The sequence below is a fragment of the Neomonachus schauinslandi genome, chromosome 14 (genome assembly GCF_002201575.2).
Source record: "Neomonachus schauinslandi chromosome 14, ASM220157v2, whole genome shotgun sequence".
NCBI lineage: Eukaryota > Metazoa > Chordata > Mammalia > Carnivora > Phocidae > Neomonachus > Neomonachus schauinslandi.
In genome coordinates, this window is record NC_058416.1 from 92,222,441 (window position 1) to 92,246,888 (window position 24,448).

The 24,448-nt window shown below is 44.6% G+C and overlaps 1 protein-coding gene across 2 annotated transcripts in view; it reads left to right on the plus strand.

The window, feature by feature from the left end:
* Positions 1-13,429, plus strand: part of LOC110582295 (zinc finger protein 84) — a 24,358-nt gene extending 10,929 nt beyond the window's left edge. The window contains exons 3-6 of one of the 2 annotated variants that reach the window (XM_044921059.1): positions 4,521-4,647; positions 5,483-5,578; positions 11,352-12,205; positions 12,539-13,429. In XM_044921059.1, coding sequence (XP_044776994.1) covers positions 4,521-4,647; positions 5,483-5,578; positions 11,352-12,205; positions 12,539-13,336 — 1,875 coding nt within the window. In that variant the 3' untranslated portion in view covers positions 13,337-13,429. Of the gene's footprint in view, positions 1-4,520; positions 4,648-5,482; positions 5,579-11,351 lie in introns of both variants that reach the window. The other variant, XM_021692273.2, reaches the window with a different exon arrangement.
* Positions 13,430-24,448: the final 11,019 nt, after the last annotated feature.

A 24,448-nucleotide genomic window follows, 5' to 3' on the forward strand; every position in this document is an offset into this window, starting at 1 on the left:
CACACACACACACACACACACACACACACACACACACACACACACACCCCGGAACATTGCTCAGCCATCAAAAATGAAATCGTGCCATTTGCAGCAACATGGTTGGAACTAGGTGGTATTTTCGCTAAGCGAAATAAGTCAGAGAAAGACAATTACATGATGGCACTCGTGGAATTTAAGAAACAAAACAGATGAACATAGGGGAAGGAAAGGAAAAATAAGATAAAAACAGGGAAGCAAACCATAAGAGACTCTTTCTTTAATTATTTTATTTTAAAATTTTTTTGAAGATTTTATTTATTTGACAGCACAAGCAGGTGGAGCAGCAGGCCGAGGGAGAAGCAGACTCCCCACTGAGCAGGGAGCCCGACGCGGGACTCGATCCCAGGACCCTGGGAGCATGACCTGAGCCGAAGGCAGACGCTTCAGTAACTGAGCCACCCAGTGCCCCCATAAGAGACCCTTAGCTCTAGGGCACAAACGGTTGCTGGGGGGGAGGTGGGTGGGTGGATGGGATAATATAATTGGGTGATGGGCATGAAGGAGGGCACTTGATGTAATGAGTGCTAGGTGTTACATGTAACTGAGGAATCACTAAATTCTACTCCTGAAACTGGTAATACAGTATATGCTAACTGAATTTAAATTGAAAATAAAATCCTTTCCTAGTCACCTTTGAAGTATTCAGTAGATGTTTGTGGCTAATGGCTACCTTGTTGGATGGTGCAGATACAGAACATATAAGTCATCACAAAAAATTCTTTTGGACAATGTCCTTCTTGTCCTCTGAGAGCGAGTATTCAGAATTTCATCATTAAGTATGATGTAGCTGTAGATGTTTGTAGATTATGATTACAAGTTCTATTACTAGTTGACAGTATTTTACAATGAAGACATTTTCATCATATGCCTTTTCCACATCTGTTGAAATAATGTTTTTCTCCCTTATTCTGTTAATATGATTTATTGATTTCTGAATGCTAACCCCATCTTGCACTGCACGTCACATTATGCTGTTTTTATACGTGGCTTGATTCAATTTGCTCATTTTTTGTTAGGAATTTTGATTCTGTTAGAGTTATTTGCCCGTCTTGTTCATTTATTATGTTTTTGTTTGGTTTGATCTGCTGGCCTTATACAGCGAGTTGAGAAGTTTGCACTCAGGAGGAATTTCTGTGAGGTTATTTTATTTATTCCTTAAATGATTGGAAGAATTTACCTCTGGAGCCACCTAGACTTGGAGTTTTCTTTGAAGGAAGGTTTTAAATTGTGGGGGTCAGTGTCTTTAACATTTACAGAATTAATTCAGACTTTTATCTTGTGTCATTTTCGAGTGCATTGTTTGAATATCTCTTTTACCTAAGTTGTCAGATACATTGGTATATCTTTACTACTTTCACGTTATCCTTTTTAACAGCTTTTCTGAACTGTGACTTCAGTAGGGTCTACCCAGTTTACATGTGTAAGTCAGTGATTTTTCTGGTAATTTTATGTTGTATTTACCATCATTCCAGCTTTAGAAGTTCTGCTTCATCCCCAGGGGACCTGGTGATTTTGCAGTCAGTCCCTGTTTCCACCCGCAGTGGAGGCAACCACTGGTTTCCTTACTCTCATTTCACATCAGTGGGTTTGTATAATGTGTGTCCTTCCATGTCTGGCTTCTCTCATCAGCGTAGGGTTTTGAAGTCCATCCATATTTTGGCACATGTCAGAAATTCATTCTTTTTACTAGTGTTCCATTCTGTGGGTATTCCCTGTCTTTTTACTCGTTCACCACTTGCTGGACATCTGGATTATTCACACATCCTGGTGGTTGTAAGTCCTCTCGTGGGGCAATCGTGTACATGGTTCATATGAATGTAGGTTTTCCTTTCTCTTGGGAACATGCCTGAGCGTGTCTTTGCTGCGTTATCTGGTAAAATTATATTTAACCTTTTTAAGAAACTGCCACAGTCCCGTAGTATCAGAACCATGTTATATCGTTGTTCAGTTCCAGTTTCTCCACATCTTTTCCAACACTTGTTATCGTCTGTCTTGTTGATTATCAGCATGCTGGTGAGTGTCACGTGGTTTCTCATTGTGGTCTTAATTTGCTTTTCCTTAATAACTAGTGATGTTGGTCACTGTTTCATTGCTGCTTATTAGCCATTCCTAAGTCTTCTTTGATAGAATGTATTAAAATAGTCTACCAGTTTTTATTTTTATTTCAAAAAATTTTTAAAGTAGGCTCCACGCCCAACATGGAGCTTGAATGCTTGACCCTGAGATCAGGCATCATCTGCTCCACTGTCTGAGCCAGTCAGGCATGTGCTGCCTACTTTTTAACTGTTTGTTTGTTTGTTTTTTGTAAGAGGTTTTCCTTTAAGTTCTGAGTCTTTTTTGTTGTTGTTGTTGTTTTGTTTTTTAATCAGAAATAGGATTTGCAAATAATTTTTCCTGTCTGGCTTACCATTTCATTTTTCAGTTGTGTGGTTTGAAGTGCAACAGTGTTAAATTTTGTGTTGCTCCTTGGAAAGGGATGTGGAAACGACCACTGTCTGGGTCCTCTCCTGTTGCAGCGCGGCGGGCCTACTGAAGACCCCAGCAGGAGATGCACAAACATACCTCAAAGAATGCAAGAGGAGACGAGCATGTGTCATACTTGCAGGGATTCTTAACTCTTGCACCCCTGAGTTACCTGCTGGTGCTCTTTGCACTGGTTAACCCTTTCACAGCAGGTCTCTTACCCTGAAGGCGCTTAGGTTTTTTTCATAAGAGAAAATGTTCTTATTTCACAGTTATTCCTGATGAATATTTAAGTTGGCTACAAAATCCTTTCCTTTCAGCACTTTTAAAATGTCCTACTTTCTTCTGGCCTCTATGCTTCTGAATAAGAGATCTGCAGTCATTTGAATTGCTTTCCCTGTAAGTGACGTGACTTCTTTCTTTGTCTGTATTCTGTCCCGTTTGATCGTGGCATGTTTGGTTGTGGCTTTCTTCATGTTTATCCAGTGGGGGGTTCACTGAGTTTCCTGAATCTGCCAACTTACGCCTTTTGCCACGTTTGGGGAGTGTGTAGCTGTCACTTGCTTTGTCCGCCACGTTCCTGCTTTTCTCTTCCTGGGACTCCCGGGACATGCATTTGGTGTTGTCTGGCAGTGTCCTGAGCCCTGAGTGTCTGAAGCGCATTTTTGAGTCTTTTTTTCTCTCATTTGCTCAAAATGGGTCTTCAGGTTCGCTGGCTCTTAAAGTGTATGAGGTGCTGTTTAGGTCAGGCTTTGTATTTTCTGATGGTATTCTGGATTTTTTAGAGTGCATGTTTTCTGGTCCTCTCAGGAGGCTTTGGGACAGAAATCCATCATGACCTAAAATCCAGAACCCTTTCTGAGGCCTAGATTTGGTTATGTCACTCCCATTCCATGAAATCATGGCTAGCTGTTGGCAGCAAGAAAGTGTCTAGCTCAGGGGCGCCTGGGTGGCTCAGTCGGTTGGACATCTGACTCTTGATTTCGGCTCATGTCCTGATCTCAGGGTTGTGAGATTGAGCCCCGTGTCAGGCTCTGTGCTCAGTGGGGAGTCGGCTTGAGATTCTCTCTCCCTCTGCCCATCCCCCCCCCAAGCTCGCTCGCTCTCAAATCTTTAATTTAAAAAAGAAAGAAAAACTGTCTAGTTCGTTTAAGTACAGTAGGCCCCACCTCCCATGTGGCCTTTAATCACTACCTTGCACCCTGTGATCTTGTCTAACAAACTGTTTGCACCTCCTGAATGCTAGCAGTTTTGGGGTCTCATTGGAGCTGTTGGCTCCCAGAATGTCTTTGCATCCCCATTTTTGTGGAAAGCACTGCTAATTTCCTAAAATCCATCTCAAGCTTTACCTCTTGCAAAGAGCCTAAGCTGATGCTCAAATTGATCGTTTTTTTTTTTTTTTTTTTTAAAGATTTTATTTATTTAACAGAGAGAGACACAGCGAGAGAGGGAACACAAGCAGGGGGAGTGGGAGAGGGAGAAGCAGGCTTCCCGCAGAGCAGGGAGCCCAATGTGGGGCTCGATCCCAGGACTCTAGGATCATGACCCGAGCGGAAGGCAGACGCTCAACGACTGAGCCACCAGGCGCCCCAAACTGATCGCTTTGACCCACATTGTGCCCTCCCTTCATTTCTGCCTCTGCTATTATAATTGCTTATTTTATGAATAGGTGTGTATGTTTGCAGCCCTCTGCAAGGCTGTGCAGCTTTTTAGGGTGTTGTTTTGCTCTCTTTCTTTTGATATCACTTTTCTGGTGCCATAGTTGAGGTTCAGTACATATTTTGTTGGTGGTTCAGAAGATTTAAAATTGCCAATTCCAGTTCTCAGGTATTGTATGAATGGAGGGATGGAAGAGTGCATCGTGGCACTTTATCCCAGAGACATAATGCGAAGGAGACCGTCGTCATTCTCTGTAACTTGGTGTGATAAGAATTGATGTGCTCAAGCTCCAGTCCTCCCTTCCCACGTCACACAGTGATTGTTGCTTCAGATTCACTGGGACTGTGCTCTTACAGGACACATTCTCGTTTGAAGATTTATCTGTGGACTTCACCCAAAAGGAATGGCAGCTCCTGGACCCCAGTCAGAAGGACTTGTACAAGGATGTCATGTTGGAGAACTACAGCAGCCTCGTGTCTCTGGGTAAGGCAGCTCCCCGAGGACCACCGGTGGGGCCCAGCACCTTACTTTTGAGTTGCTGAGAGCTCTGTGGCTTCTGAAATCTCTAATGGTTTTGGACCTGAATTCAGGGGATTGAAAGTTCCCTGCACTATGACAGTAGGGAAGGCGTCTACATCTCACCTTCAAATAACGAAGACTTATTTTCGTTGTGCAGCTCTGAAACTTACCAGGATGGTGGTGTTGGTAGTGGGCAGCACCTAATGCAAGGAACTTACTGTGTTTCACATACTGTTCACATGTGGACTTATTTACAGAGCAGTTTTGTGTGGCAGGTTTAAGTAACTCTCCCAGGGACTGACAGCTGGTAAATGAAAGGGCCTGGATTTGAACCCAGGCAGACTGGCTCCAGAGCCTCTGAAGAGTGTAATGGTTTTGGATTTGGATTATAGAAGTCAAAGATTTTTATTTTTTATTTTTATTTTTTTTTAGATTTTATTTATTTATTTGACACAGAAAGAGACAGCGAGAGAGGGAACACAGCAGAGGGAGTGGGAGAGGGAGAAGCAGGCCTCCAGCTGAGCAGGGAGCCCGATGCGGGGCTCGATCCCAGGACCCTGGGATCATGACCCGAGCCGAAGGCAGACGCTTAACGACTGAGCCGCCCAGGCACCCCAGAAGTCAAAGATTTTTAGACCCCATTAGCCACCAGGGAGACCGTTGCCTTTGAGAATTACTTACTCCGTTGATACACCAGTGAGTAGCTTCACTGTCCGCCTGATGCCAGACTTTGCTCATTCTTCAGAGGCCCTAAAGCCCAAGCAGTCGGGGCCATGGCTTTGTGTTTTCCCCTGAACAGGGTACGAAGTTATGAAACCTGATGTCATCTTCAAGTTGGAGCAAGGAGAAGAGCCGTGGATCAGAGATGGAGAAGTTCCAAGTTCAGATCATCCAGGTGGGTGTGAGAACCAACCAGATGCGGGAGGCAGAAAGTCAGTCTCAGCTGGCCAGTGGGTTGACTTCTGTGAATTGTGCTTTGGAGAGCTCTCTTTAAGATCTGTAAACCTTTAGGGATGATTCAGAAAAGGTGACACGAGCTGCTCAAATAAGTCACATTTAGATGTGGCTTCATTGCTTGTAGCTTAACGCAAAATATCTACAGCTCGTCTGGGCCATGACTTCCTCCCTGCCTTTCAAGTCTGGGACTTTGACTTCTTGTTTGGTGTTCTGACACGTTTAGTCTCCTTCTGTCCTCTGTTCACCTCTGCTTGTACCTTCAGGAGGTTTCCTTTGCCCTTGTTTGGGCGTCTGATGCCCAGAGAAGTGCCCCGTGGAGCAGAAAAGGAAGTCCTCCCTTATTCCTCCCAAATGGTGGTCCTTTTCCTCCTTTTGTAAGGTTGGCTTCTGCTGTACTTTACCTGTAGATTAGACACCATGGAGCGTATTGAATGTTCTCTCTTGCATTCTTATTATTTAATTCTCTTGCCCTTTGGAAACTGTCTTTTTTTTTTTTTAAGATTTTATTTATTTATTTGAGAGAGTGAGAGAGAGGGTGCTCGAGAGGGGGTAGGGTCAGAGGGAGAAGCAGACTCCCCACCGAGCAGGGAGCCCGATGCATGCGGGTGGGGTGCATGCGGGACTCGATCCCGGGACTCCAGGATCATGACCTGAGCCGAAGGCAGTCGCTCAACCAACTGAGCCACCCGGGTGCCCCTGGAAACTATCTTTTTAACTTAACTCCTCAAGTCACACTTAAAACTAGGCTTGATGGGTCCAGAGCCTTACCTTTTATAAGTGTTTTCAACTGATACCTTGTATTTCAGTTCCTAAAGCAGCCAGCTGTCTCTGATCTGTCATACATCCCTACTCATCTGTGTGACATTGACTTCAGGTTCCCTCGGAAGCAGACCCTGAGATACGTATCTGAGTGCCAAGAATTTACTGTAGTGGGAGAAAGAGCAGTGAGATGGGGGTGGAGAGGGAATGGCGGTGTGCATGTTGGAAGGGGTGCTGACCCATGGTGGCTGCTGGGAGCCCCTGTGGGGCCAGGAAGCTGGCCATCCACTAACTCCCATCTCTCGGGGTGTGAGCATTGCCCTGGGGGTGTTAACTCTCCAGAATGTCCAGAATCCCTGCATACAGACCAAGCATGCCGTGTGTGGCTTAAGGATTGTTTTGGGCAGAGAGATGTGGGTGCCTGGGGTAGGTCCCACAGTCTGCCCAGGGCGTCCCTCTGAATGTAGCTGAGGCAGCAGAGTATCTGCTACAGCCGGTGACCTCTTCCTCTGGGATCCACAGTCTGGGTCTGTGTAGGCCGTCAGCTGTTGACCCTCTCCCCCCACTTCATGGTCAATGCCATTTAAACATTTCTCTGTGTTTTCACATGTAATATTTATTCTTCTCTGCATCTGAGTGTTTGTGCTATGCTTTATCTTCGTCCTTTCTGCATAAGCTCTGTTTTTGCTGCATTCATACTCATGGAATGTTCCTTGACTGTTCCAGCTAAATTTTTCTCACTTTTTTTTGGAAGTCCCATCTCAGACCTGATCACAGTGTATGTAATGTTCTTTAGTTGGTTGGTTCCCTGAGCTGTGTGCATGCATAAACACAAGATTTATAGTTTACATCCACTTATGTGTCAGACAATATTCAATAAGCCCATTGTTTTAATTCAGGTGTTTTTAGCCAGGTGTGCATTAGATTACCTGGGCATTTTTTTTTTCCAACAATAAGCATTATGGATGCATTATCAGCAAAATTGATTCAGTAGAGTGGTGTGTATGTAGTTTTAAAATGGAATATTCTAGAACTGGAGTTTGTAGTTTGAGGAACCTCTTGTAATTTTTATGTGCCCCTCATTCATCGATAGCGTCCACTTGAGTGACGACTAAAGATAATTAAAAATAAAAGACCTAGAAAACACCTTACAGAAGCATAGAAATTAGTTGAGTTAAGACATTTGTGGGGTGCCTGGGTGGCTCAGTCCGTTAAGCACCTGCCTTAGGCTCAGGTCATGATCCCGGGTCCTGGGATCAAGTCCTGCATCGGGCTTGTTGCTGGGTGGGGAGCCTGCTTCTCCCTCTGCCTCTGCTGCTCCCCCTGCTTGTGCTCTCTCTCTCTGGCAAATAAATAAATAAAATCTGTAAAAAAAAAAAAAAAAAAAGTTAAGACATTTGCATTTAGGTTTTTTTGTTTTTTTTAAATTCAGGATTTAAATACTGGACATTTATGCTTCACTGCAACATAGTCAAAGTTACCTAAACAAGGCCTGTGTGTCAGGGTCCTCAAGACCACCACGTTCGGAGAGTCGCTAGGAGGACTCAGGATATCGTTGTCTGTAAGGCTAAGACTTACTACAGTGACCTAATGACAGCTTCCTCGCCAGGGAAAGGGCAAAGCAGAGTCTGGAGGAATCCGGGTGTGGGTTTCCTGTGCTGCTCCCTCCGTGAGGGTCACCCAGCAACAAAAATGCAGTGATGTGTGTAGTGTTTCTGCCCAGGGACGCCCACTGACGACCCAGCACCCGGGGACCTCGCCTGGCACGTAGCAGCATTGCAGACTCCCAGGACGGCAGGCGCTCAGCACAGACCCCCTTGTTTCTGCACACAGTCCAGGCGCGGGTTGCCCCTGTTAAAAGCTGGGAGTGGTGGGAACACTCTAGAAACCAGGCTCCGAATAGCAGCCAAGGGCTACGTTGCAGTCGTGTGTCGTAGAAAGTTGAAGACGTGGTGATGTCTCTTACTCCAGGTATTGTGCTGGGAGGTATGGGTACAATAGTGAACGTTAGAGATCAGCTGCCTGCCTACAGAGTGCTTACTTTCCCGTGGGAGGATAAAACTAATCAAGTTGGCAAACAACCAGGGTAAAGCCCAGATCCTAAAAGGCCTATTATAGAAATAAATTAGGTAGATGGTAATAGGGTAGAGAGTCTGTGGCTCTGCTCAGGCTGCCATAACAAAATAGCACAGATGGGTAAACAGCAGCAAGCTATTCCCACAGTTGGGGAGGCTGGAAGTCCAAGGTCAAGGTGCCTGCCTGATTGGGTTCTAATGAACGCGGTCCTCCTGGTTTGTAGACAGCCGCCTTGTAGCCTTGTAGCTTTGCCGCCACATGGCCTCTCTTTGTGCAGGGAGTGGGGGGTGGTGAGGTGTTTCTAATAAGGATACTAATCCTTTTGGATCAGGGCCCCACCCTTATGATCTCATTTCACCTTAATTCCGTTGAGATCCTGTTTCCAAATACAGCCACACTGAAGGTTAGGGCTTCAACATAGAGTTTTGGGGGCGGGCAGGTAGCGGGGACGCGTAAACATTCAGTCCACAATATGGTCATGTGGAGAAGCCAGTTCTAGATGTGAAGACCAAAGTGAGTGAGCTATGTGAATTGGGGGAAAGTGTTCCCTAAATGAATGCAGATATGAATGTATTAGGTCAGGAAGGGGCTTGGTGACCTCAGGAAAACGGAAAGGAAAGGAAGCCTTTGTGTCTGGGGCTTAGTGTGCCAGGGAAATAGAGGCTGGCCTGTGTGGGGGACCTAGGTCGTACATGGACTTGTAAGCAGTAGGCAGGTGGTTAGACTGATGCAAGTAATTTTAAATAAAAATAGTTATCTGATTTACATTTTTTAAAAAAAGATTTATTTGGGCGCCTGGGTGGCTCAGTTGGTTAAGCGAGTGCCTTCGGCTCAGGTCATGATCCTGGAGTCCCGGGATCGAGTCCCACATCGGGCTCCCTGCTCAGCGGGGAGTCTGCTTCTCCCTCTGACCCTCCTCCCTCTCATGCTCTCTGTCTCTCATTCTCTCTCTCGCAAATAAATAAAATCTTAAAAAAAATAAAAATAAAATAAATAAAAAAAGATTTATTTATTTGAGAGAGAGCACGTGCGAGTGGGGGAAAGGGCAGAGGAGTCGGAGAGGGAGACAGACAGACCCCCTGCTGAGCACGGGGCCCTGTGTGGGGCTCAGTCCCACGACCCTGAGATCATGACCTGAGCCGAAACCAGGAGTTGGACACTTAGCCAACTGAGCCACCCAGGAGTCCCCTGATTTACATTTTTAGAAGTTTGACTTAACTGCATTGTGGAAAATATAATGGCAAGCAGGGAAACCAGGTGGAAGGCTGTTTCACTGAGCTAATGAGATAGATTAAAGTATAGCAGGGAAGAGTGGTGGGGAGAGACCAAACATAAAGCAGTCCAGTTTTTCTAGTGGGGAAGAAAGTAAAAATTTCCAAATGTGTGTGTGTGTGTGTATGTATGTGTGTATGTATGTATGTATTTATTTAAAGATTTTATTTATTTATTTGACAGAGAAAGACACAGCGAGACAGGGAACGCAAGCAGGGGGAGAGGGAGAGGGAGAAGCAGGCTTCCCGCCGAGCAGGGAGCCCGATGCGGGGCTCGATCCCAGGACCCTGGGATCATGACCTGAGCCGAATGCAGCCGCTTAATGACTGAGCCACCCAGGAGCCCCTCCAAATGTGTATTTAGTCTAACAATGTAATATTTAAAGTAATGCAAAGTTGTAAGTTTAATTTATAAATACTTCATTTTCTGCTTTCACATCTCCTATTACCACTTTATTCAGACTCTTAACCTCCATCTCAAAGCTAATGTTTCCATACTAGACTCTGATTTTAACTGCCAGACCTCTTTTTCCCTCATCCCCTATCTTAGGGTATTTTCAGTGAAAGAACATATGGATCTGGGGCGCCTGGGTGGCTCAGTCATTAAGCATCTGCCTTCGGCTCAGGTCAGGATCCTGGGGTCCGGGGATCGAGTCCCACATCGGGCTTCCTGCTCCGCGGGAAGCCTGCTTCTTCCTTTTCTACCCCCCCTGCTTGTGTTCCCTCTCTCACTGTGTCTCTCTCTGTCAAATAAATAAATAAAATCTTAGAACAAACAGACATATGGATCTTAAGGTTTTGTGCCTGAACAGGTTAAATGGAAGATGATGCGTTCCATGAAGTGGCTTTTATGGTAATAATGTTGAAAATGTGCTTGGAAAGTTTCAGACTTCCAGAAAATTTAAAAATGGGGAAAAGCTCACAAACGATTTCTCATTCTTCAAGCTTGAAATGGCTTCAGTAGTTCCTCTATCAAACCTGTTAATTTTCTGTCTTCCCATTAGAATGTAAGCTTTGCAAGGTCAGGGGCTGACTGTCTCCTGTCCCCAGTGCTTTGCACACTCAGTCAGGGTGGAGGAAACTCACTCCTCAGAATATTGGATCAGTTCTTCTTCCATCCTCCTTTCTTTGTTCCTCTTCAGTCTTGATGAATTTTTTACATTTTATAAACCTAGATTTGACAGCAACCAGAGGTGACTTAGTATACTGCCTTATCTTATTCCTATTTATAGCATTTTCTTTTCTTTTTTCCCCCAAATACCCAGAGGATAGATCTTATACTTGGGACTGAGAGAAAGCCTTCCAAAGCGTTCATCCCCGCAAATAGCATTGCTGGTTTTGTATTCTGTAAACACAACCCTCAAGAGGCGCCTGGGGGGCTCAGTCAGTTAAGCGTCCAACTCTTGGTTTTGGCTCAGGCATGATCTCAGGGTCATAGGATTGAGCCCCGTGTTTGGCCTCCACACTCATCGGGGAGTCTGCATGAGATTCTCTCCCTCTGCCCTTCCTCCTACTTTCGTGCATGCTCGCTCTTTCTCTAAAATAGGTAAATAAATCTTAAAAACATAACCATGGAAGCCTTCACAGGGTTTTCTTTTTTTATAGAACAAGTCTTGCAAGTAGATGGTCACATGACCTGGCACCAGGATAACCAAGAGAAGCTTAGAAATATGAAACAAGATCATGAAGGTGATACATTTGGAAAAAAATTCAATCTGAGCATGAACTTTGTTCCTTTAACGAAATCAAACAGTGAAGATGACGTAGATGGATTACTTTTAAAACATCACTTAGATTTACTTATTCCAAAAGCAGATTATGAAAAAGTGGAACCACACGGCTTAAGTGTATTTGATAAATTGTTTCTCCATACTAAGCCTGAGGAAACTAATACTTGGTTAAAATACTATGACTATGATAAATATGATAAAATTAGCTCTAAGAAGTCGCAGATTATCATATATCATAGAACTCGTTTAGGGGAGAAACTCTATGAATGCAGTGAATGTAGGAAACGCTTCAGTAAGAAAGCGAGTCTCATTAAGCATCAGAGCAGACATGTAAGAGAGATCGCCTTTGGCTGTGGTAAGTGTGGCAAAACCTTTCCCCAGAAGTCACAGTTTATTACTCATCACAGAACTCATACGGGAGAGAAACCTTATAACTGTGGCCAGTGTGGGAAAGCCTTCTCCCAGAAGTCGCAGCTCACATCCCATCAGAGAACACACACAGGAGAGAAACCATATGAATGTGGTGAATGTGGGAAAGCCTTCTCCCGGAAGTCACATCTCATCTCACATTGGAGGACACACACAGGTGAAAAACCCTACGGGTGCAATGAGTGTGGGAGGGCCTTTAGTGAGAAGTCAAATCTTATTAATCATCAGAGAATTCATACAGGAGAGAAACCTTTTGAATGCAGAGACTGTGGGAAGGCTTTCAGCAGGAAGTCACAGCTTGTTACACATCACAGGACTCACACAGGAACAAAACCCTATGGATGTAGTGATTGTAGAAAAGCCTTCTTTGAGAAATCAGAGCTCATTAGACATCAGACAATTCATACTGGAGAGAAGCCCTACGAATGCAGTGAATGTCAGAAAGCCTTCAGAGAGCGATCGAGTCTCATTAACCACCAGAGAACTCACACAGGAGAGAAGCCTCATGTGTGCATTCAGTGCGGGAAAGCCTTCTCCCAGAAGTCACATCTCATATCCCATCAGATGACACACACAGGAGAGAAACCCTTCGTATGCAGTAAATGTGGGAAAGCCTTCAGCAGGAAATCTCAGCTTGTTAGACATCAGAGAACTCACACAGGAGAAAAACCCTATGAATGCAGTGAGTGTGGGAAGGCTTTCAGTGAAAAATTGAGCCTTACTAATCATCAGAGAATTCATACAGGAGAAAAACCCTATGTGTGCAGCGAGTGTGGGAAGGCCTTTTGTCAGAAGTCACATCTCATATCCCATCAGAGGACTCACACAGGAGAGAAACCCTATGAATGCACTGAATGTGGGAAAGCCTTTGGTGAGAAGTCAAGTCTTGCAACTCACCAGAGAACTCATACAGGAGAAAAACCATACGGTTGTAGGGATTGTGAAAAAGCCTTTTCTCAGAAGTCACAGCTGAATACTCACCAGAGAATCCACACAGGAGAGAAACCCTACGAATGCAGTCTTTGTAGGAAGGCTTTCTTTGAGAAATCAGAGCTAATTAGACATCAAAGAACTCATACAGGAGAAAAACCATACGAATGCAGCGAGTGTGGGAAAGCCTTCAGGGAGAAGTCAAGCCTCATCAATCATCAGAGAACACACACAGGCGAGAAACCCTTTGAGTGCAGTGTGTGTGGCAAAGCCTTTTCTCGGAAATCACACCTCATACCACATCAGAGGACACACACTGGGGAGAAGCCCTATGGCTGCAGCGAATGTAGGAAGGCCTTTTCTCAGAAGTCACAGCTTGTTAATCACCAGAGAATCCACACAGGAGAGAAGCCCTACCAATGCCACGAATGTGGGAAAGCCTTCTCCCAAAAGTCACAGCTCATTAATCACCAGAGAACTCATACAGTGAAGAAATCCTAGGAGTGGAGTTAATAATAGCCTTTGACCGAGATCTCACCTGTTTGTACTTCAGAAAACACAGGGTAAACCTTTCAGATAAATAGTTGCATCACATTGTATGTCTATCTGGGTAATCTTTTAGGGTAGGAGCTCTGAGGTTATGTAGGGAGAGCTTTCAGCAGGTTAACCTGTTCATGTAAGAACCCTGCGAGTAGAATGAGCCTGTGGGATGCAGTGGATTTCAGAACCCTGTCAGACATAAAGTGGGAAATGAAAAGCAACCAGGAGTACAGTAAACATCAGAAAGCCTTGCAGAGGTCACACCTCATTTGCTGGTGGAAATATCCCCACTGGGGTAAACCCTAGTCCAGTAAGTGAGGAAAAACCCCATGAATGCAGCAAGTAATGTATTTTCGTCAAGAAGTCACAGCTCGTTGTGCATTAAGGAAATACTCTCAGGAATGAGGCTCAGTGAAAATGCTAAATATGGGACAATCTTCAGCAGGTAATCCAACTGTATTGTATTTTGGGGGAATTCATATTGTGGGTAAAACTAACAATTTAAAGACCTTGGAAACATGTGCCCCTAGAAATAAGGCTATAAAGGGAAGGCATACATTTTTTTATAGACGGGGTTATAAAAAATGCCCAATTCTAATGGTTGATATGTTCACTCTGAAGAATGAAGTTTTAAAAATATGTGAATAAATTGAGTCATTGAAACATCAAAATAAGACCTTTCTCAGTGGTATTTATGGCTTATTTTCCTGTGTCACACAGTGTGTCTCATGTTTTGGAATCACATATGCTAATGTAATTGCAAGCATGAAGTGCACGTACCATACCTGGTGGTGCCTCCAACATCAGGACACACCATGTGCTGCTGGTTTTTCTGTTTCAGTGATACGGTAAAAACGGCAGCTAATACAGCACATCTTGCTGCGAAAGACTCAGCTTAAGTGATAGCACCACATCCTTTTTCCTTACGGCTTGTTCGCATATAGAAGGGGTCTGTTGTTGCTGACCTTCCTCTTCAGTTACAAAGCCAACATTCTGCAACCTGAGAGAAACAATTTAAATAGAACCTGGTTAATAATTTTCAAAGGCAGGAACCACAGCCCAGCAGTAGTGACTCATGAGAGAACAAAAGAAAGCAGGTGTGTGAACTCTGTCACTCAGCACTCGGGCTAAATGGCAGTCGTGCTGTGCAAGGTCTTGTTCCCATTCAGCTTGGCGCCTTTGGCTTAAGTAGACATACTTCACGTACAATGCGTGTATGTTACTTCACTCTGATGAAATACCACGATGCTGTGTGCTATTATGTTTTTGGTGTTTCTTAGAATATCTTGTAAAAAAACTAGATGGAGAAGCCAATTTAAGAGTCACTGTTCAGAAAATGTAAAATACAGATTTTTGTGGTGAGAAATATATTTTTGGTGTATTCAGGGAAGCCTGTTTTGCCTTCCTGCGAATTTCTGTGACTACTGGATAGGTGTTAGGAATTAGGATTTTCATTGTTGCATCATTTGAAATATATGTGTTTCACCTTTTGTCACCTGTTGCATCCTCTACATAGAGACTCCCGCTGTGAACCTTTCATGATAAGTAGGGTTTACGTTGGCAGTGCATGAACCACCCCTTAGGTAGAACTTTGCAGTGATCTTTACCATGTTGCTTGACAAAGTCAACAGTATTCTGTGTATGATGGTGAAATTCAGAAAAGTCCAGCCCTGACCTTGTTACCAGACTTGGAAAAATCATGACTTCTCTCAAACACAAGTTGCTTTTATCAGTATGGTGTATTGCAGCTTTGATTCTAGCAGTATTTTTTTTCCCTTATGATGTTACCAATTTTAACATCATTGTTGAAAAATTGGGACTTAAAGAGTAATTTTCTAAACCACTGCACCAGGTTAAAAGTATCTGAGTTCCCAAATTTGTATTCATATTCAAATGTATGGACTTCCTACTCTTCTCCTAATACATGATTTTTATCAACTTCATTTCTAAGAGAATAGTGACAGGGTGATTCTTCGTAGATTTTCCTATTTTTAAATTTTCATCTATTATGGTTCTCTTTCCTAGTCCCAGAGATTGATTCATTAGTTCTTGGATTGAGTTTGGAGTCTCTTGTCTAAAAGTGACCTAATTTTGCTGACTTCAATTCTAGATTATTCCATTTACTATTAAGTAGTTAAACCCAGTGCTTTCCTCACTAACTAATAGAACTTCGGCACTAGCCCGTTGGTCTAATATCCAAGAGCAGGTTTTTTTCCTGAGTGCCAGGTAGCAGTCATTGGGAGGGCTAAATGCTGGCAGCAGAGGTCTCGTTTATCAGAATACCTTACGTGGAGGCCCAGCTATGTTGTGTAGAGCTCACTAGGGACTCTTTCTGAAGTCACAAGAGGGCTTTGATTCTGAAATTAGATATTTCTAGTGTTTGTCTTTTAAATTACCTTGGTAAACCACAAAACACATGTAACCCCACATTTCCGCTCACAAATCCCACATCAGGAAGAAAACAGGTTTTAAAGTTAAGAGGGATTTATGTGCAGCTTCCTGGAGCACAACAGGTTATGTTGGTTGAATGTGTAAGGAGCCCAGGTGGAAGGAGCAACCCCTCTCTCCTCTCTCCACCCAGGTTCCCCCACTGGCCTGGAGACAGTCCTGCGGAGGATAATTCCTATTGTATTCCTTCTACTAAGTAAAGTGTGAATTTTGGGACCTGTCCCAGGAGTGCCTTCTGTTCAGCCTTTCTTTGTGGGCTTTGGTAATGAGACAAAGGTATCTCTGTGTGGATCCATGTGTTCTGGATATTTTAATTTCAAGATCAACTGTTGTAGAGCCTGGGTGAAAGGAACCCAAAGAATATCTGATTTATCCAGCAATACCTGTATCAAATAGCAGAATATAGATCAGCAGGCATTTGGAATCTACACTTGAGGCCTCCCTCATTGGTTGCTTATTCCAGCAGAATAAGCTCAGGTTGTTGATTTCACCGAATTCCTGAGTCTGCAAATACTGTACCAACAAGCCGGCCTGGGCCAAGTGCGGCCGAGCTCACCCCACCATGACCCTCTTCCATTTTCCAGTTAGTAGTTATTTTAAGATGCAATTCTGATTATGCACTTCTCTGTTGAAAAACCACGTGGCTAATTGTGGACTTCAAGTGTACTGTCCTCACCGTAGATGAGGACTTCTGTACAAATCCAGCCTATCTGTCATTTCTGAATATCTTTCTTCCTACACAATACTTTTTTGGCCTCCTTGAACTACTTGGAGTTCCTTGAGGTTTCTACAGTTTAATGCTTTTCGCCAGCCTTCTGTCCCTGAAATGCCCGTGTTCCTTGTTGATGCCTGTCCACACTTTATGAACGTGCACACGTGTTTGTCACTGTGGTAATATAACCATTAGAAAGCTGGAAAGTTGGGACTGCCTTCTTTGTATAGTTTTAGCGACTGAAGCTGTAACATACAAGCGTGGGTGCTCTCAGTGGCTTCCCCCTACCACGTGGGGAAGCATCGTCTGCAGAAAGAGACAAGAATGAAGCCATGGAAAACCGTGCTCCAGGATCTGCTTCTTCTGGTCTTGATGTCCTGGTTCACCTCTGCCCTCTGCCTTTTTCATGCCTTGATTGTTGCATTCTTCTGTGAGATATCCCAAATATCCTTGTAATAAATTCTCATGTTTGCTTTGGCTGGTTCAAGTTGTGTTTGTTACTTACATCCCAAATATTCTTCACATAGGAGGTCAGGCTGTATCATGACTTGGATTCTCTGGAAGTGGACCCTGGCATGAAGTTTGGAATGCAAGATGCTTATGGAGGATCAGCAGCTGTGAGGTGAAGGAAGGGTAAACAGCAAAGGGTGGGTCAGAGGAAGAAGGCTGCACAGAAGTGGTTGAGACCCTGGCCACACCGGTAGGGAGCTCTGAAGCAAGTGCTGCTCAGGAGTGACTTGTATTGGGCCCCGATGGTCAGGTCTCTGCAGCCCTGAGGTGCTGTCACCAGAGGCCTGCGGCCCTGAGAAGGGGATCATCCCATGTCAGGCAGTTTTTTTTGTTTTCTTTTTTAGCTCAGGCCAACTCCACAAAGGCTGGCCACTGGAGGCAGCCTGCTGGCCTCTCTCCCTGCCCCTGGGTAGCCAGTCCTTCCTTGGAGAGGGTTGAGCAGCCCATCTCTGTCACCACAGTCCAGCCCTTCCACTGCTGAGCCCCATTTTCCCAGCATTGGGTCTGTCTGAGGAGAGATTGAGGAAACAGGTCACTAGGACCAACGGGTCCCCACTGGTGGTGGTCTCTCTCACCGGGGAGCCATTCTGGGGCCTCTGCTGGCTTCGGTGGCTCACCTTCCTGAGGGGTCTGAGCCATGGTTACCATGCCCTCCCGTGACCCAAGTTGATAGTAAATGCAAGAAGCACCTAGGTGGATCACCTGAATCCATTCATTCCTCCTCATCCTGTTGGGTAAGTAGCCCTACCTCCTTGTGATGCATCAGGAACCCCTACAAAAAGAGTGCCTCCTCTTCTGCCCCGCTGGCTCCTGGACAAGAGGAGCACAATGCCCACGCGATACCTGTAGCTTGCAGGTAAGTAGAAGATTTGCTCTGTCTCCTGGTGAAATGTGTGTTCCCTTTGGGGATCAAGACCTGTAACCCTGCAGAGCCCAGAGTTGTGGGTATGGGAAGCACCAAGTTCCCTGGAGGTATACATTGGTAATGGTGGTGGTATGCAGACCCATGTTTTCCGCTTTGGGGACACAGCCCCACAAAAGGTCTTCTCTAGGGGCGCCTGGGTGGCTCAGTCGTTAAGCGTCTGCCTTCCGCTCGGGTCATGATCCCAGGGTCCTGGGATCGAGCCCCGCATCGGGCTCCCTGCTCTGCGGGGAGCCTGCTTCTCCCTCTGCCACTCCCCCTGCTTGTGTTCCCTCTCTTGCTGTGTCTGTCTCTGTCAAATAAATAAATCTTAAAAAAAAAAAAAAGGTCTTCTCTAGCTTATAAGCTGCATTTGGAAGGATGGCACCCTGTCCCTACAGAATATTGCTTCTGAGCTGGGCGTTAGCTGTAGCTGGACCCTCACGAGGCCATTCCGGCTTTCTACGGAAGGTGAGTTATGTAGTAAATCCAGTGTACCCTTCTGTTCTGGGCATATTCTTGCACCCCCTTTGCTGCAGAGTGGTTCCTTCTGGTCTGATACAGTGTATGAGGGATCCCATACTGTTCAATCATTTTGTGAGCTTTTTTTTTTTTTTTTTTTAAAGATTTTTATTTGGGGAAGAGAGAGCAAGCACAAGCAGGGGGAATGGCAGAGGAAGAAGCAGGCTCCCCGCCGAGCAGGGAGCTCAATGCAGGACTCAATCTCAGGACCCTGACCTGAGCCGAAGGCAGTCACTCAACCAACTGAGCCACCCAGGCGCCCCTATTTTGTCAGCCTTTGGATAGTGGTGCTGGCTGAGGTACTGTGGGCAGAAAACCCCTACCTGGATTGTGTTTTTCCCTGTGAGAACGGTGGCCTTTTCAGGCCCAAATCGTCAACTTGACACCAAGTGCCAGTTAGTCTCCTCAGGGAATGGTGCTGTACTGGGGCTCAGCCCTGGTTCTCTTGGACATTCACTAATGGCAGTAGCCAAATCAACCCTGTGAGATTCTGTGCTATTGGACAGATTGGCATTCTTGGCAATTTGGATTAACCCCTGCACTGGATGCCTGGTCTTTGGCTAAGGGTCACCATAGTAGGGAAGGCAAGATGGAGGTCTCTGAAACTCACTCCCCAGATAGGATAGGACATAAAAAACAATACTGCCCTCGGGGGAGGAGTATAGGAGGGGGTGGCAGAGATTAGTGCTATTCTAAAAGACCTAAAGGAGGGGCGCCTGGGTGGCTCAGTCGTTAAGCGTCTGCCTTCGACTCAGGTCAGGATCCCAGGGTCCTGGGATCGAGCCCCGCATCGGGCTCCCTGCTCGGCGGGAAGCCTGCTTCTCCCTCTCCCGCTCCCTCTGCTTGTGTTCCCTCTCTCGCTGTCTCTCTCTGTCAAATAAATAAAATCTTAAAAAAAAAAAGACCTAAAGGATACATTGGCAGAGTTCCTATTACACCGCTATCTACTTTAGTAGCTCGGGCTTTTTAGAAGCCTGGCAAACCATACAGACTACACTGACTACAAACTACAGACAAGTTCAACCAAGTAATAGCCCTGCTTGCAGACCTGGCACTGTTTTCTCAAATTTTTTTTTTAAGACTTTATTTATTTATTTGACAGAGACATAGCGAGAGAGGGAACACAAGCAGGGGGAGTGGGAGAGGGAGAAGCAGGCTTCCTGCTGAGCAGGGGCTCGATTCCAGGACCCTGGAATCATGACCTGAACCGAAGGCAGATGCTTAATGACTGAGCCACCCAGGCGACCCCTGGCACTGTTTTCTAAAGCAGATTTTTTTTTTTTTAAGATTTTATTCATTTATTTGACAGAGAGAGAGAGAGAACAAGTAGGCAGAGAGGCAGGCAGAGGGAGAGGGAGAAGCAGGCTTCCCGCCGAGCGGGGAGCCCGATGCGGGGCTCGATCCCAGGACCCCGGGATCATGACCTGAGCCGAAGGCAGCTGCTTAACCGACTGAGCCACCCAGGCGCTCCTCTAAAGCAGATTTATATGCCCTCAGGTACATAGGATACAGACTTTGATTTGACAAATGCATTCTTTTTATCCCACTCAGGAAAAGAGATCAGAAGATGTCTGTATTAACATGGAGTGGACAACATTATACATTCACAGTTTGCCCCAGGGCTGCCGTAACAGTCTGAGGAGGTCCAGACTATCTGGACATAGTCTGGTAACAGTGAAATTGTGCCCATCTAGCAGGATGATGGAGAGGTGGCTAGCACGTTGGAGACCCTGATACCCCAGGTACATTCCAGGGAGAGGTGACAAGCCCTGAAGGTTAGCAGCTTACTGCTGAAGATAGCATGTGACTCACATTGCTTTATATATATTATTCAGGAAGTTTTGGTAGGCTGTTTTTCTAGTAATTTATATTTACTGACATCAAATCATAGATATTATCTTTGGATCTCTTCTGTATCTGTAGTTACGCTGAATTTTTCATTTATATTTGTGAATTTTCTTTTACTTTCATTCCATCTTGGCAAAAATTTTCCTATTTGTTAGCTTTTACAATGAACAAGATTTTGATTTTGTTGAGCCATCAGTATTTTTTTTCTGATTAGTTTATTATGTGGAATCTTGGACATGACAGAGGCTCATACAAAGATAGGATGTCAGAAACTCCTTGGCATAATATGGATTTAAGGAAATATGACGATACAGGTTTGTTACAAGTAATCCACTCATCAATTCCCCCAATCTTGACATCTAAGAGGGTCATTGAGAAATTAGTGGGTAAAAGGAGCACCAGAATCCTGTAAAAATGTGCTTATTGTTGTGCTAGGGGCCAAGGGTGCCCCAAAGTGAGGTTCCTGATATCAAAGGAGACTCCAGGGTTCTGTGATGGAACAGGCTTAGTAGCAGAATTTAATTTTGAGAGACAGGATGGCAGGGTTACTGTGATAGGCTCAAGGTCAGGATGGTAATCAGAATTGCTGTCCCTGCAGGCAACTTTGTAAGTGGCTAATTGATCCTGGGGTCTAAAGGGCCAAAAGAGATGGACATCTTATCTCTATAATCAAAAATGTAGAAGCTGGATATCCTTAGGGATAGACCCAATAATTGGGTCACAAGTACATACTGTAAAACTGGGGAATCATCAGTAGGCCATTTTACCATCTGTCAGGCTGACTGCTTCTGTGTAACGAACTAACATTAACACTTGTGGTCTTAACCATGACCATGACCCCATTATTATCCTTTCTTTGCCTTAAAATGGCCCACTGGACCCGAAGCTGGCCAGTATGCACAAGATGAGTCACACTGCCCGTTGCTTTCTCTAATTCTTCTAGGTATTAATGTGAGATATAAAAATCAACCTGCTTTATGTCCATTACCAAAGTGCAGAGTTCAACCTAGTTGCCTTTTCCTCAGACTTCCTTGTCCCTGATGTTTGCTTTGTGCCTGTCAGGATCCTACCAACCAGCCAAGTGAGTTACCTCTGCCAAGATATCCATGTTTCCAGCCATCCCTCCATCTGTGTTAAGTAAATTCTTCAGTGCACTGCTTTATAGCTTTGACCACTGGGAAGGTTTCTTTCCCCTGGAACTGTCTTTCAGGGTCTCCACAAAATGAGGGGCTAATGTGTACCAGTAGTTCTTTCCAGATGATACTTGATGCATCTGTGAATTATTTCTTCTGCTGGGCTTTATGCACTTTCCAGGGCCCGATACCTGATACCAAATGAATCATTCTACGATACAATGAATTCAGCAGCCATCAATGAACCTGATATTACATCTAACACCAGTTACAAAATCACATGGTGAAGTGTGCAGGCTCTGTGAGGGCCCTGTGGTGTGCAAGACTCTGCTTTTCAAGAATAGTTTTCTGTCACAGAAATTGGGGCTTTGGTACAGAACTCTAGAGGTCTTTGCAACTGTAAGTCCAGACAGCATCTTTCTCTGCCTTGGATGCTTCTCACACAGACCTTCTGCACATTGTAAGTTCAGCTGCAGGATGCCTCACACCCATCCTGTGCCCGCTGCAGAGCCCTCTTGCTCTAGGTGCCACTCGAAATCAGAAGCTTTACAAACTACCCAAGTGTGTTCTGTGCTGCCTTCCAACTTCAAAGAGGCCCACCAAGCACCGTACCTCGGTGTGGTGTGGAGTGTGCATTTTAATAACTTGCCCTTTATTTTTTTAAAAGTTTTATTTATTTGAAAGAGAATGAGAGAGAGAGAGAGAGCACACATGAGAGGGGGGAGGGTCACAGTGAGAAGCAGACTCCCTGCTGAGCAGGGAGCCCGGTGCGGCGCCTCCTGGGACTCCAGGATCATGACCTGAGCCGAAGGCAGTCATTTAACCAACTGAGCCACCCAGGCGCCCCCATCTTGCCCTTTACTTTAAAGCTTTTACCTGGCTTTCCTCAGTTCATTGAACTTCTAAAAATGGCATTTATGTCAGGCCTCTTAAGTTCTTATCAACTTTACCTGACACCTTCTGGCCTGTGTCATCAGGGCATGGCGGGTACTTGCTACTTCTTACACAACAGTTGCATCTGTCCACCAGGCCAGCCTCTCTGATCAATTGCTGCCTTCTGTGGTGTTAGGCTTTTTTTTTATTTTTGGGGTGTTCCTTTAACAAATTTTAGTCTATCCATTTTCATTCTTTCTTCAGAACTACACTTTAGAAATAAACTTTATTGATAAAAGTTGCAGACAATAAAATGTATCTTTTTTTTTTTTTAAAGATTTTGTTTATTTGACAGAGACACAGTGAGAGAGGAAACACAAGCAGGGGGAGTGGGAGAGGGAGAAGCAGGCTTCCCGCAGAGCAGGGAGCCCGATGTGGGGCTCGATCCCAGGACCCTGGGATCATGACCTGAGCCGAAGGCAGACGCTTAACGACTGAGCCACCCAGGCGCCCCAAAAATGTATCTATTTTTAACATAGAGTTGAAGCTCCATGAATTCTGATAAATGGCTATGCCTACGTAACTACCACTCCTACCAAGTTGTAGAGTATTTCCATCACTTAAAAATGTTCCCTTGTACCTCTTCACAGTCAAATTTCACTCTCACCACTGACCCCAACCAGTGGTTTCTCTTCTAACGCTGTAGATTATTTTATCTGTTCTAGAATTTCGTATGAATGGAATCATATACCTAGTAACTCTTTGTACCTGGCTTCTATCACTCAGTGTCATGGTTTTGGGATTTGTGCATGTTATTTTTTTTTTTAATTGCTGAGCATTCCGTTGTATGGATATGCCACAGTTTGTCTACCCATTCACCTGTTGATGGACATCTGGATTGTTAATTTTTGTTGTGAAAAATAAGGCTGGGGCGCCTGGGTGGCTCAGTTGGTTAAGCGACTGCCTTCGGCTCAGGTCGTGATCCTGGAGTCCCAGGATCGAGTCCCACATCAGGCTCCCTGCTCAGCAGGGAGTCTGCTTCTCCTTCTGACCCTCCGCCCTCTCATGCTCTCTCTCACTCTCTCTCTCTCCAATAAATAAATAAAATCTTTAAAAAAAAAAAAAAAAAATAAGGCTGAGATATTGCACTACACTCATCAGAATGGCCAAACATAAAAGACTCCCCGTACAAAATGTTGGCAAGGATGCAGAGGAATCAGAACTCTTAGACATTGCTGGTGAGGATACAGTTTGGCAGTTTCTTAAAAGTTATACATATAGTTGTATGGTGACAGATGGTAGCTACACTTGTGATGACCATAACATAATGTATAGTCTTGTCAGTCATTATGCTGTATACCTGAAACGTTCACATTTTGTGTCAACTATACTTCAATAAAAAATTTAAGGGTTAAAAAAAAGTTAAACATATACTGACCATAGGATTCAGCAATTCTACTCCTAAGTATATACCCATGGGAAATGAAAACATGTTCATAAAAATTTGTATACTGATACTCATAAAATCAGTTTAAGGAATGTTTGTTTTGTATCTGCTTCTAATCCCTGTTGCCGAAGCTACAGGCAGGGTCAAAGAAGAGGGAAAAATTAGAGTCAAACAAAGGAGAGCCCAGAAGGGCATTCTATTTATATATTCTTGTTCTTAAAAATATATTCAGAAGATAGTTTTGTGTGGCAGAATGTGGGAACCCCTTTGAACACGTATTCTTGTTTGTCCCTATGTAATCTCTGGGCCACTGAAATAATTTGACTTTGAAATTAAAAGCAGGGTGTTTTGTTCAATATATGTTAGGACCCACAACCAAACATTTTGGACAAAATAATAGCACTGCATCCGTATCACACCAAAAAACCTAAATTCCAGAAGGGATAAGAAGCAATATAAGAAACAAAGTATCATATATATGAATATCTATAATAGAGATGAGCAGTTTCAAGTGTACAACAAGTGTACAACGCAGAGATTCGACAACTCCATGCGTTCGAGTCTGGCATGTCTGTCACCATACAATGCTATTAAAATACCACCGTGGGGGCGCCTGGGTGGCTCAGTCGTTGAGCGTCTGCCTTCGGCTCAGGTCATGATCCCAGGGTCCTGGGATCGA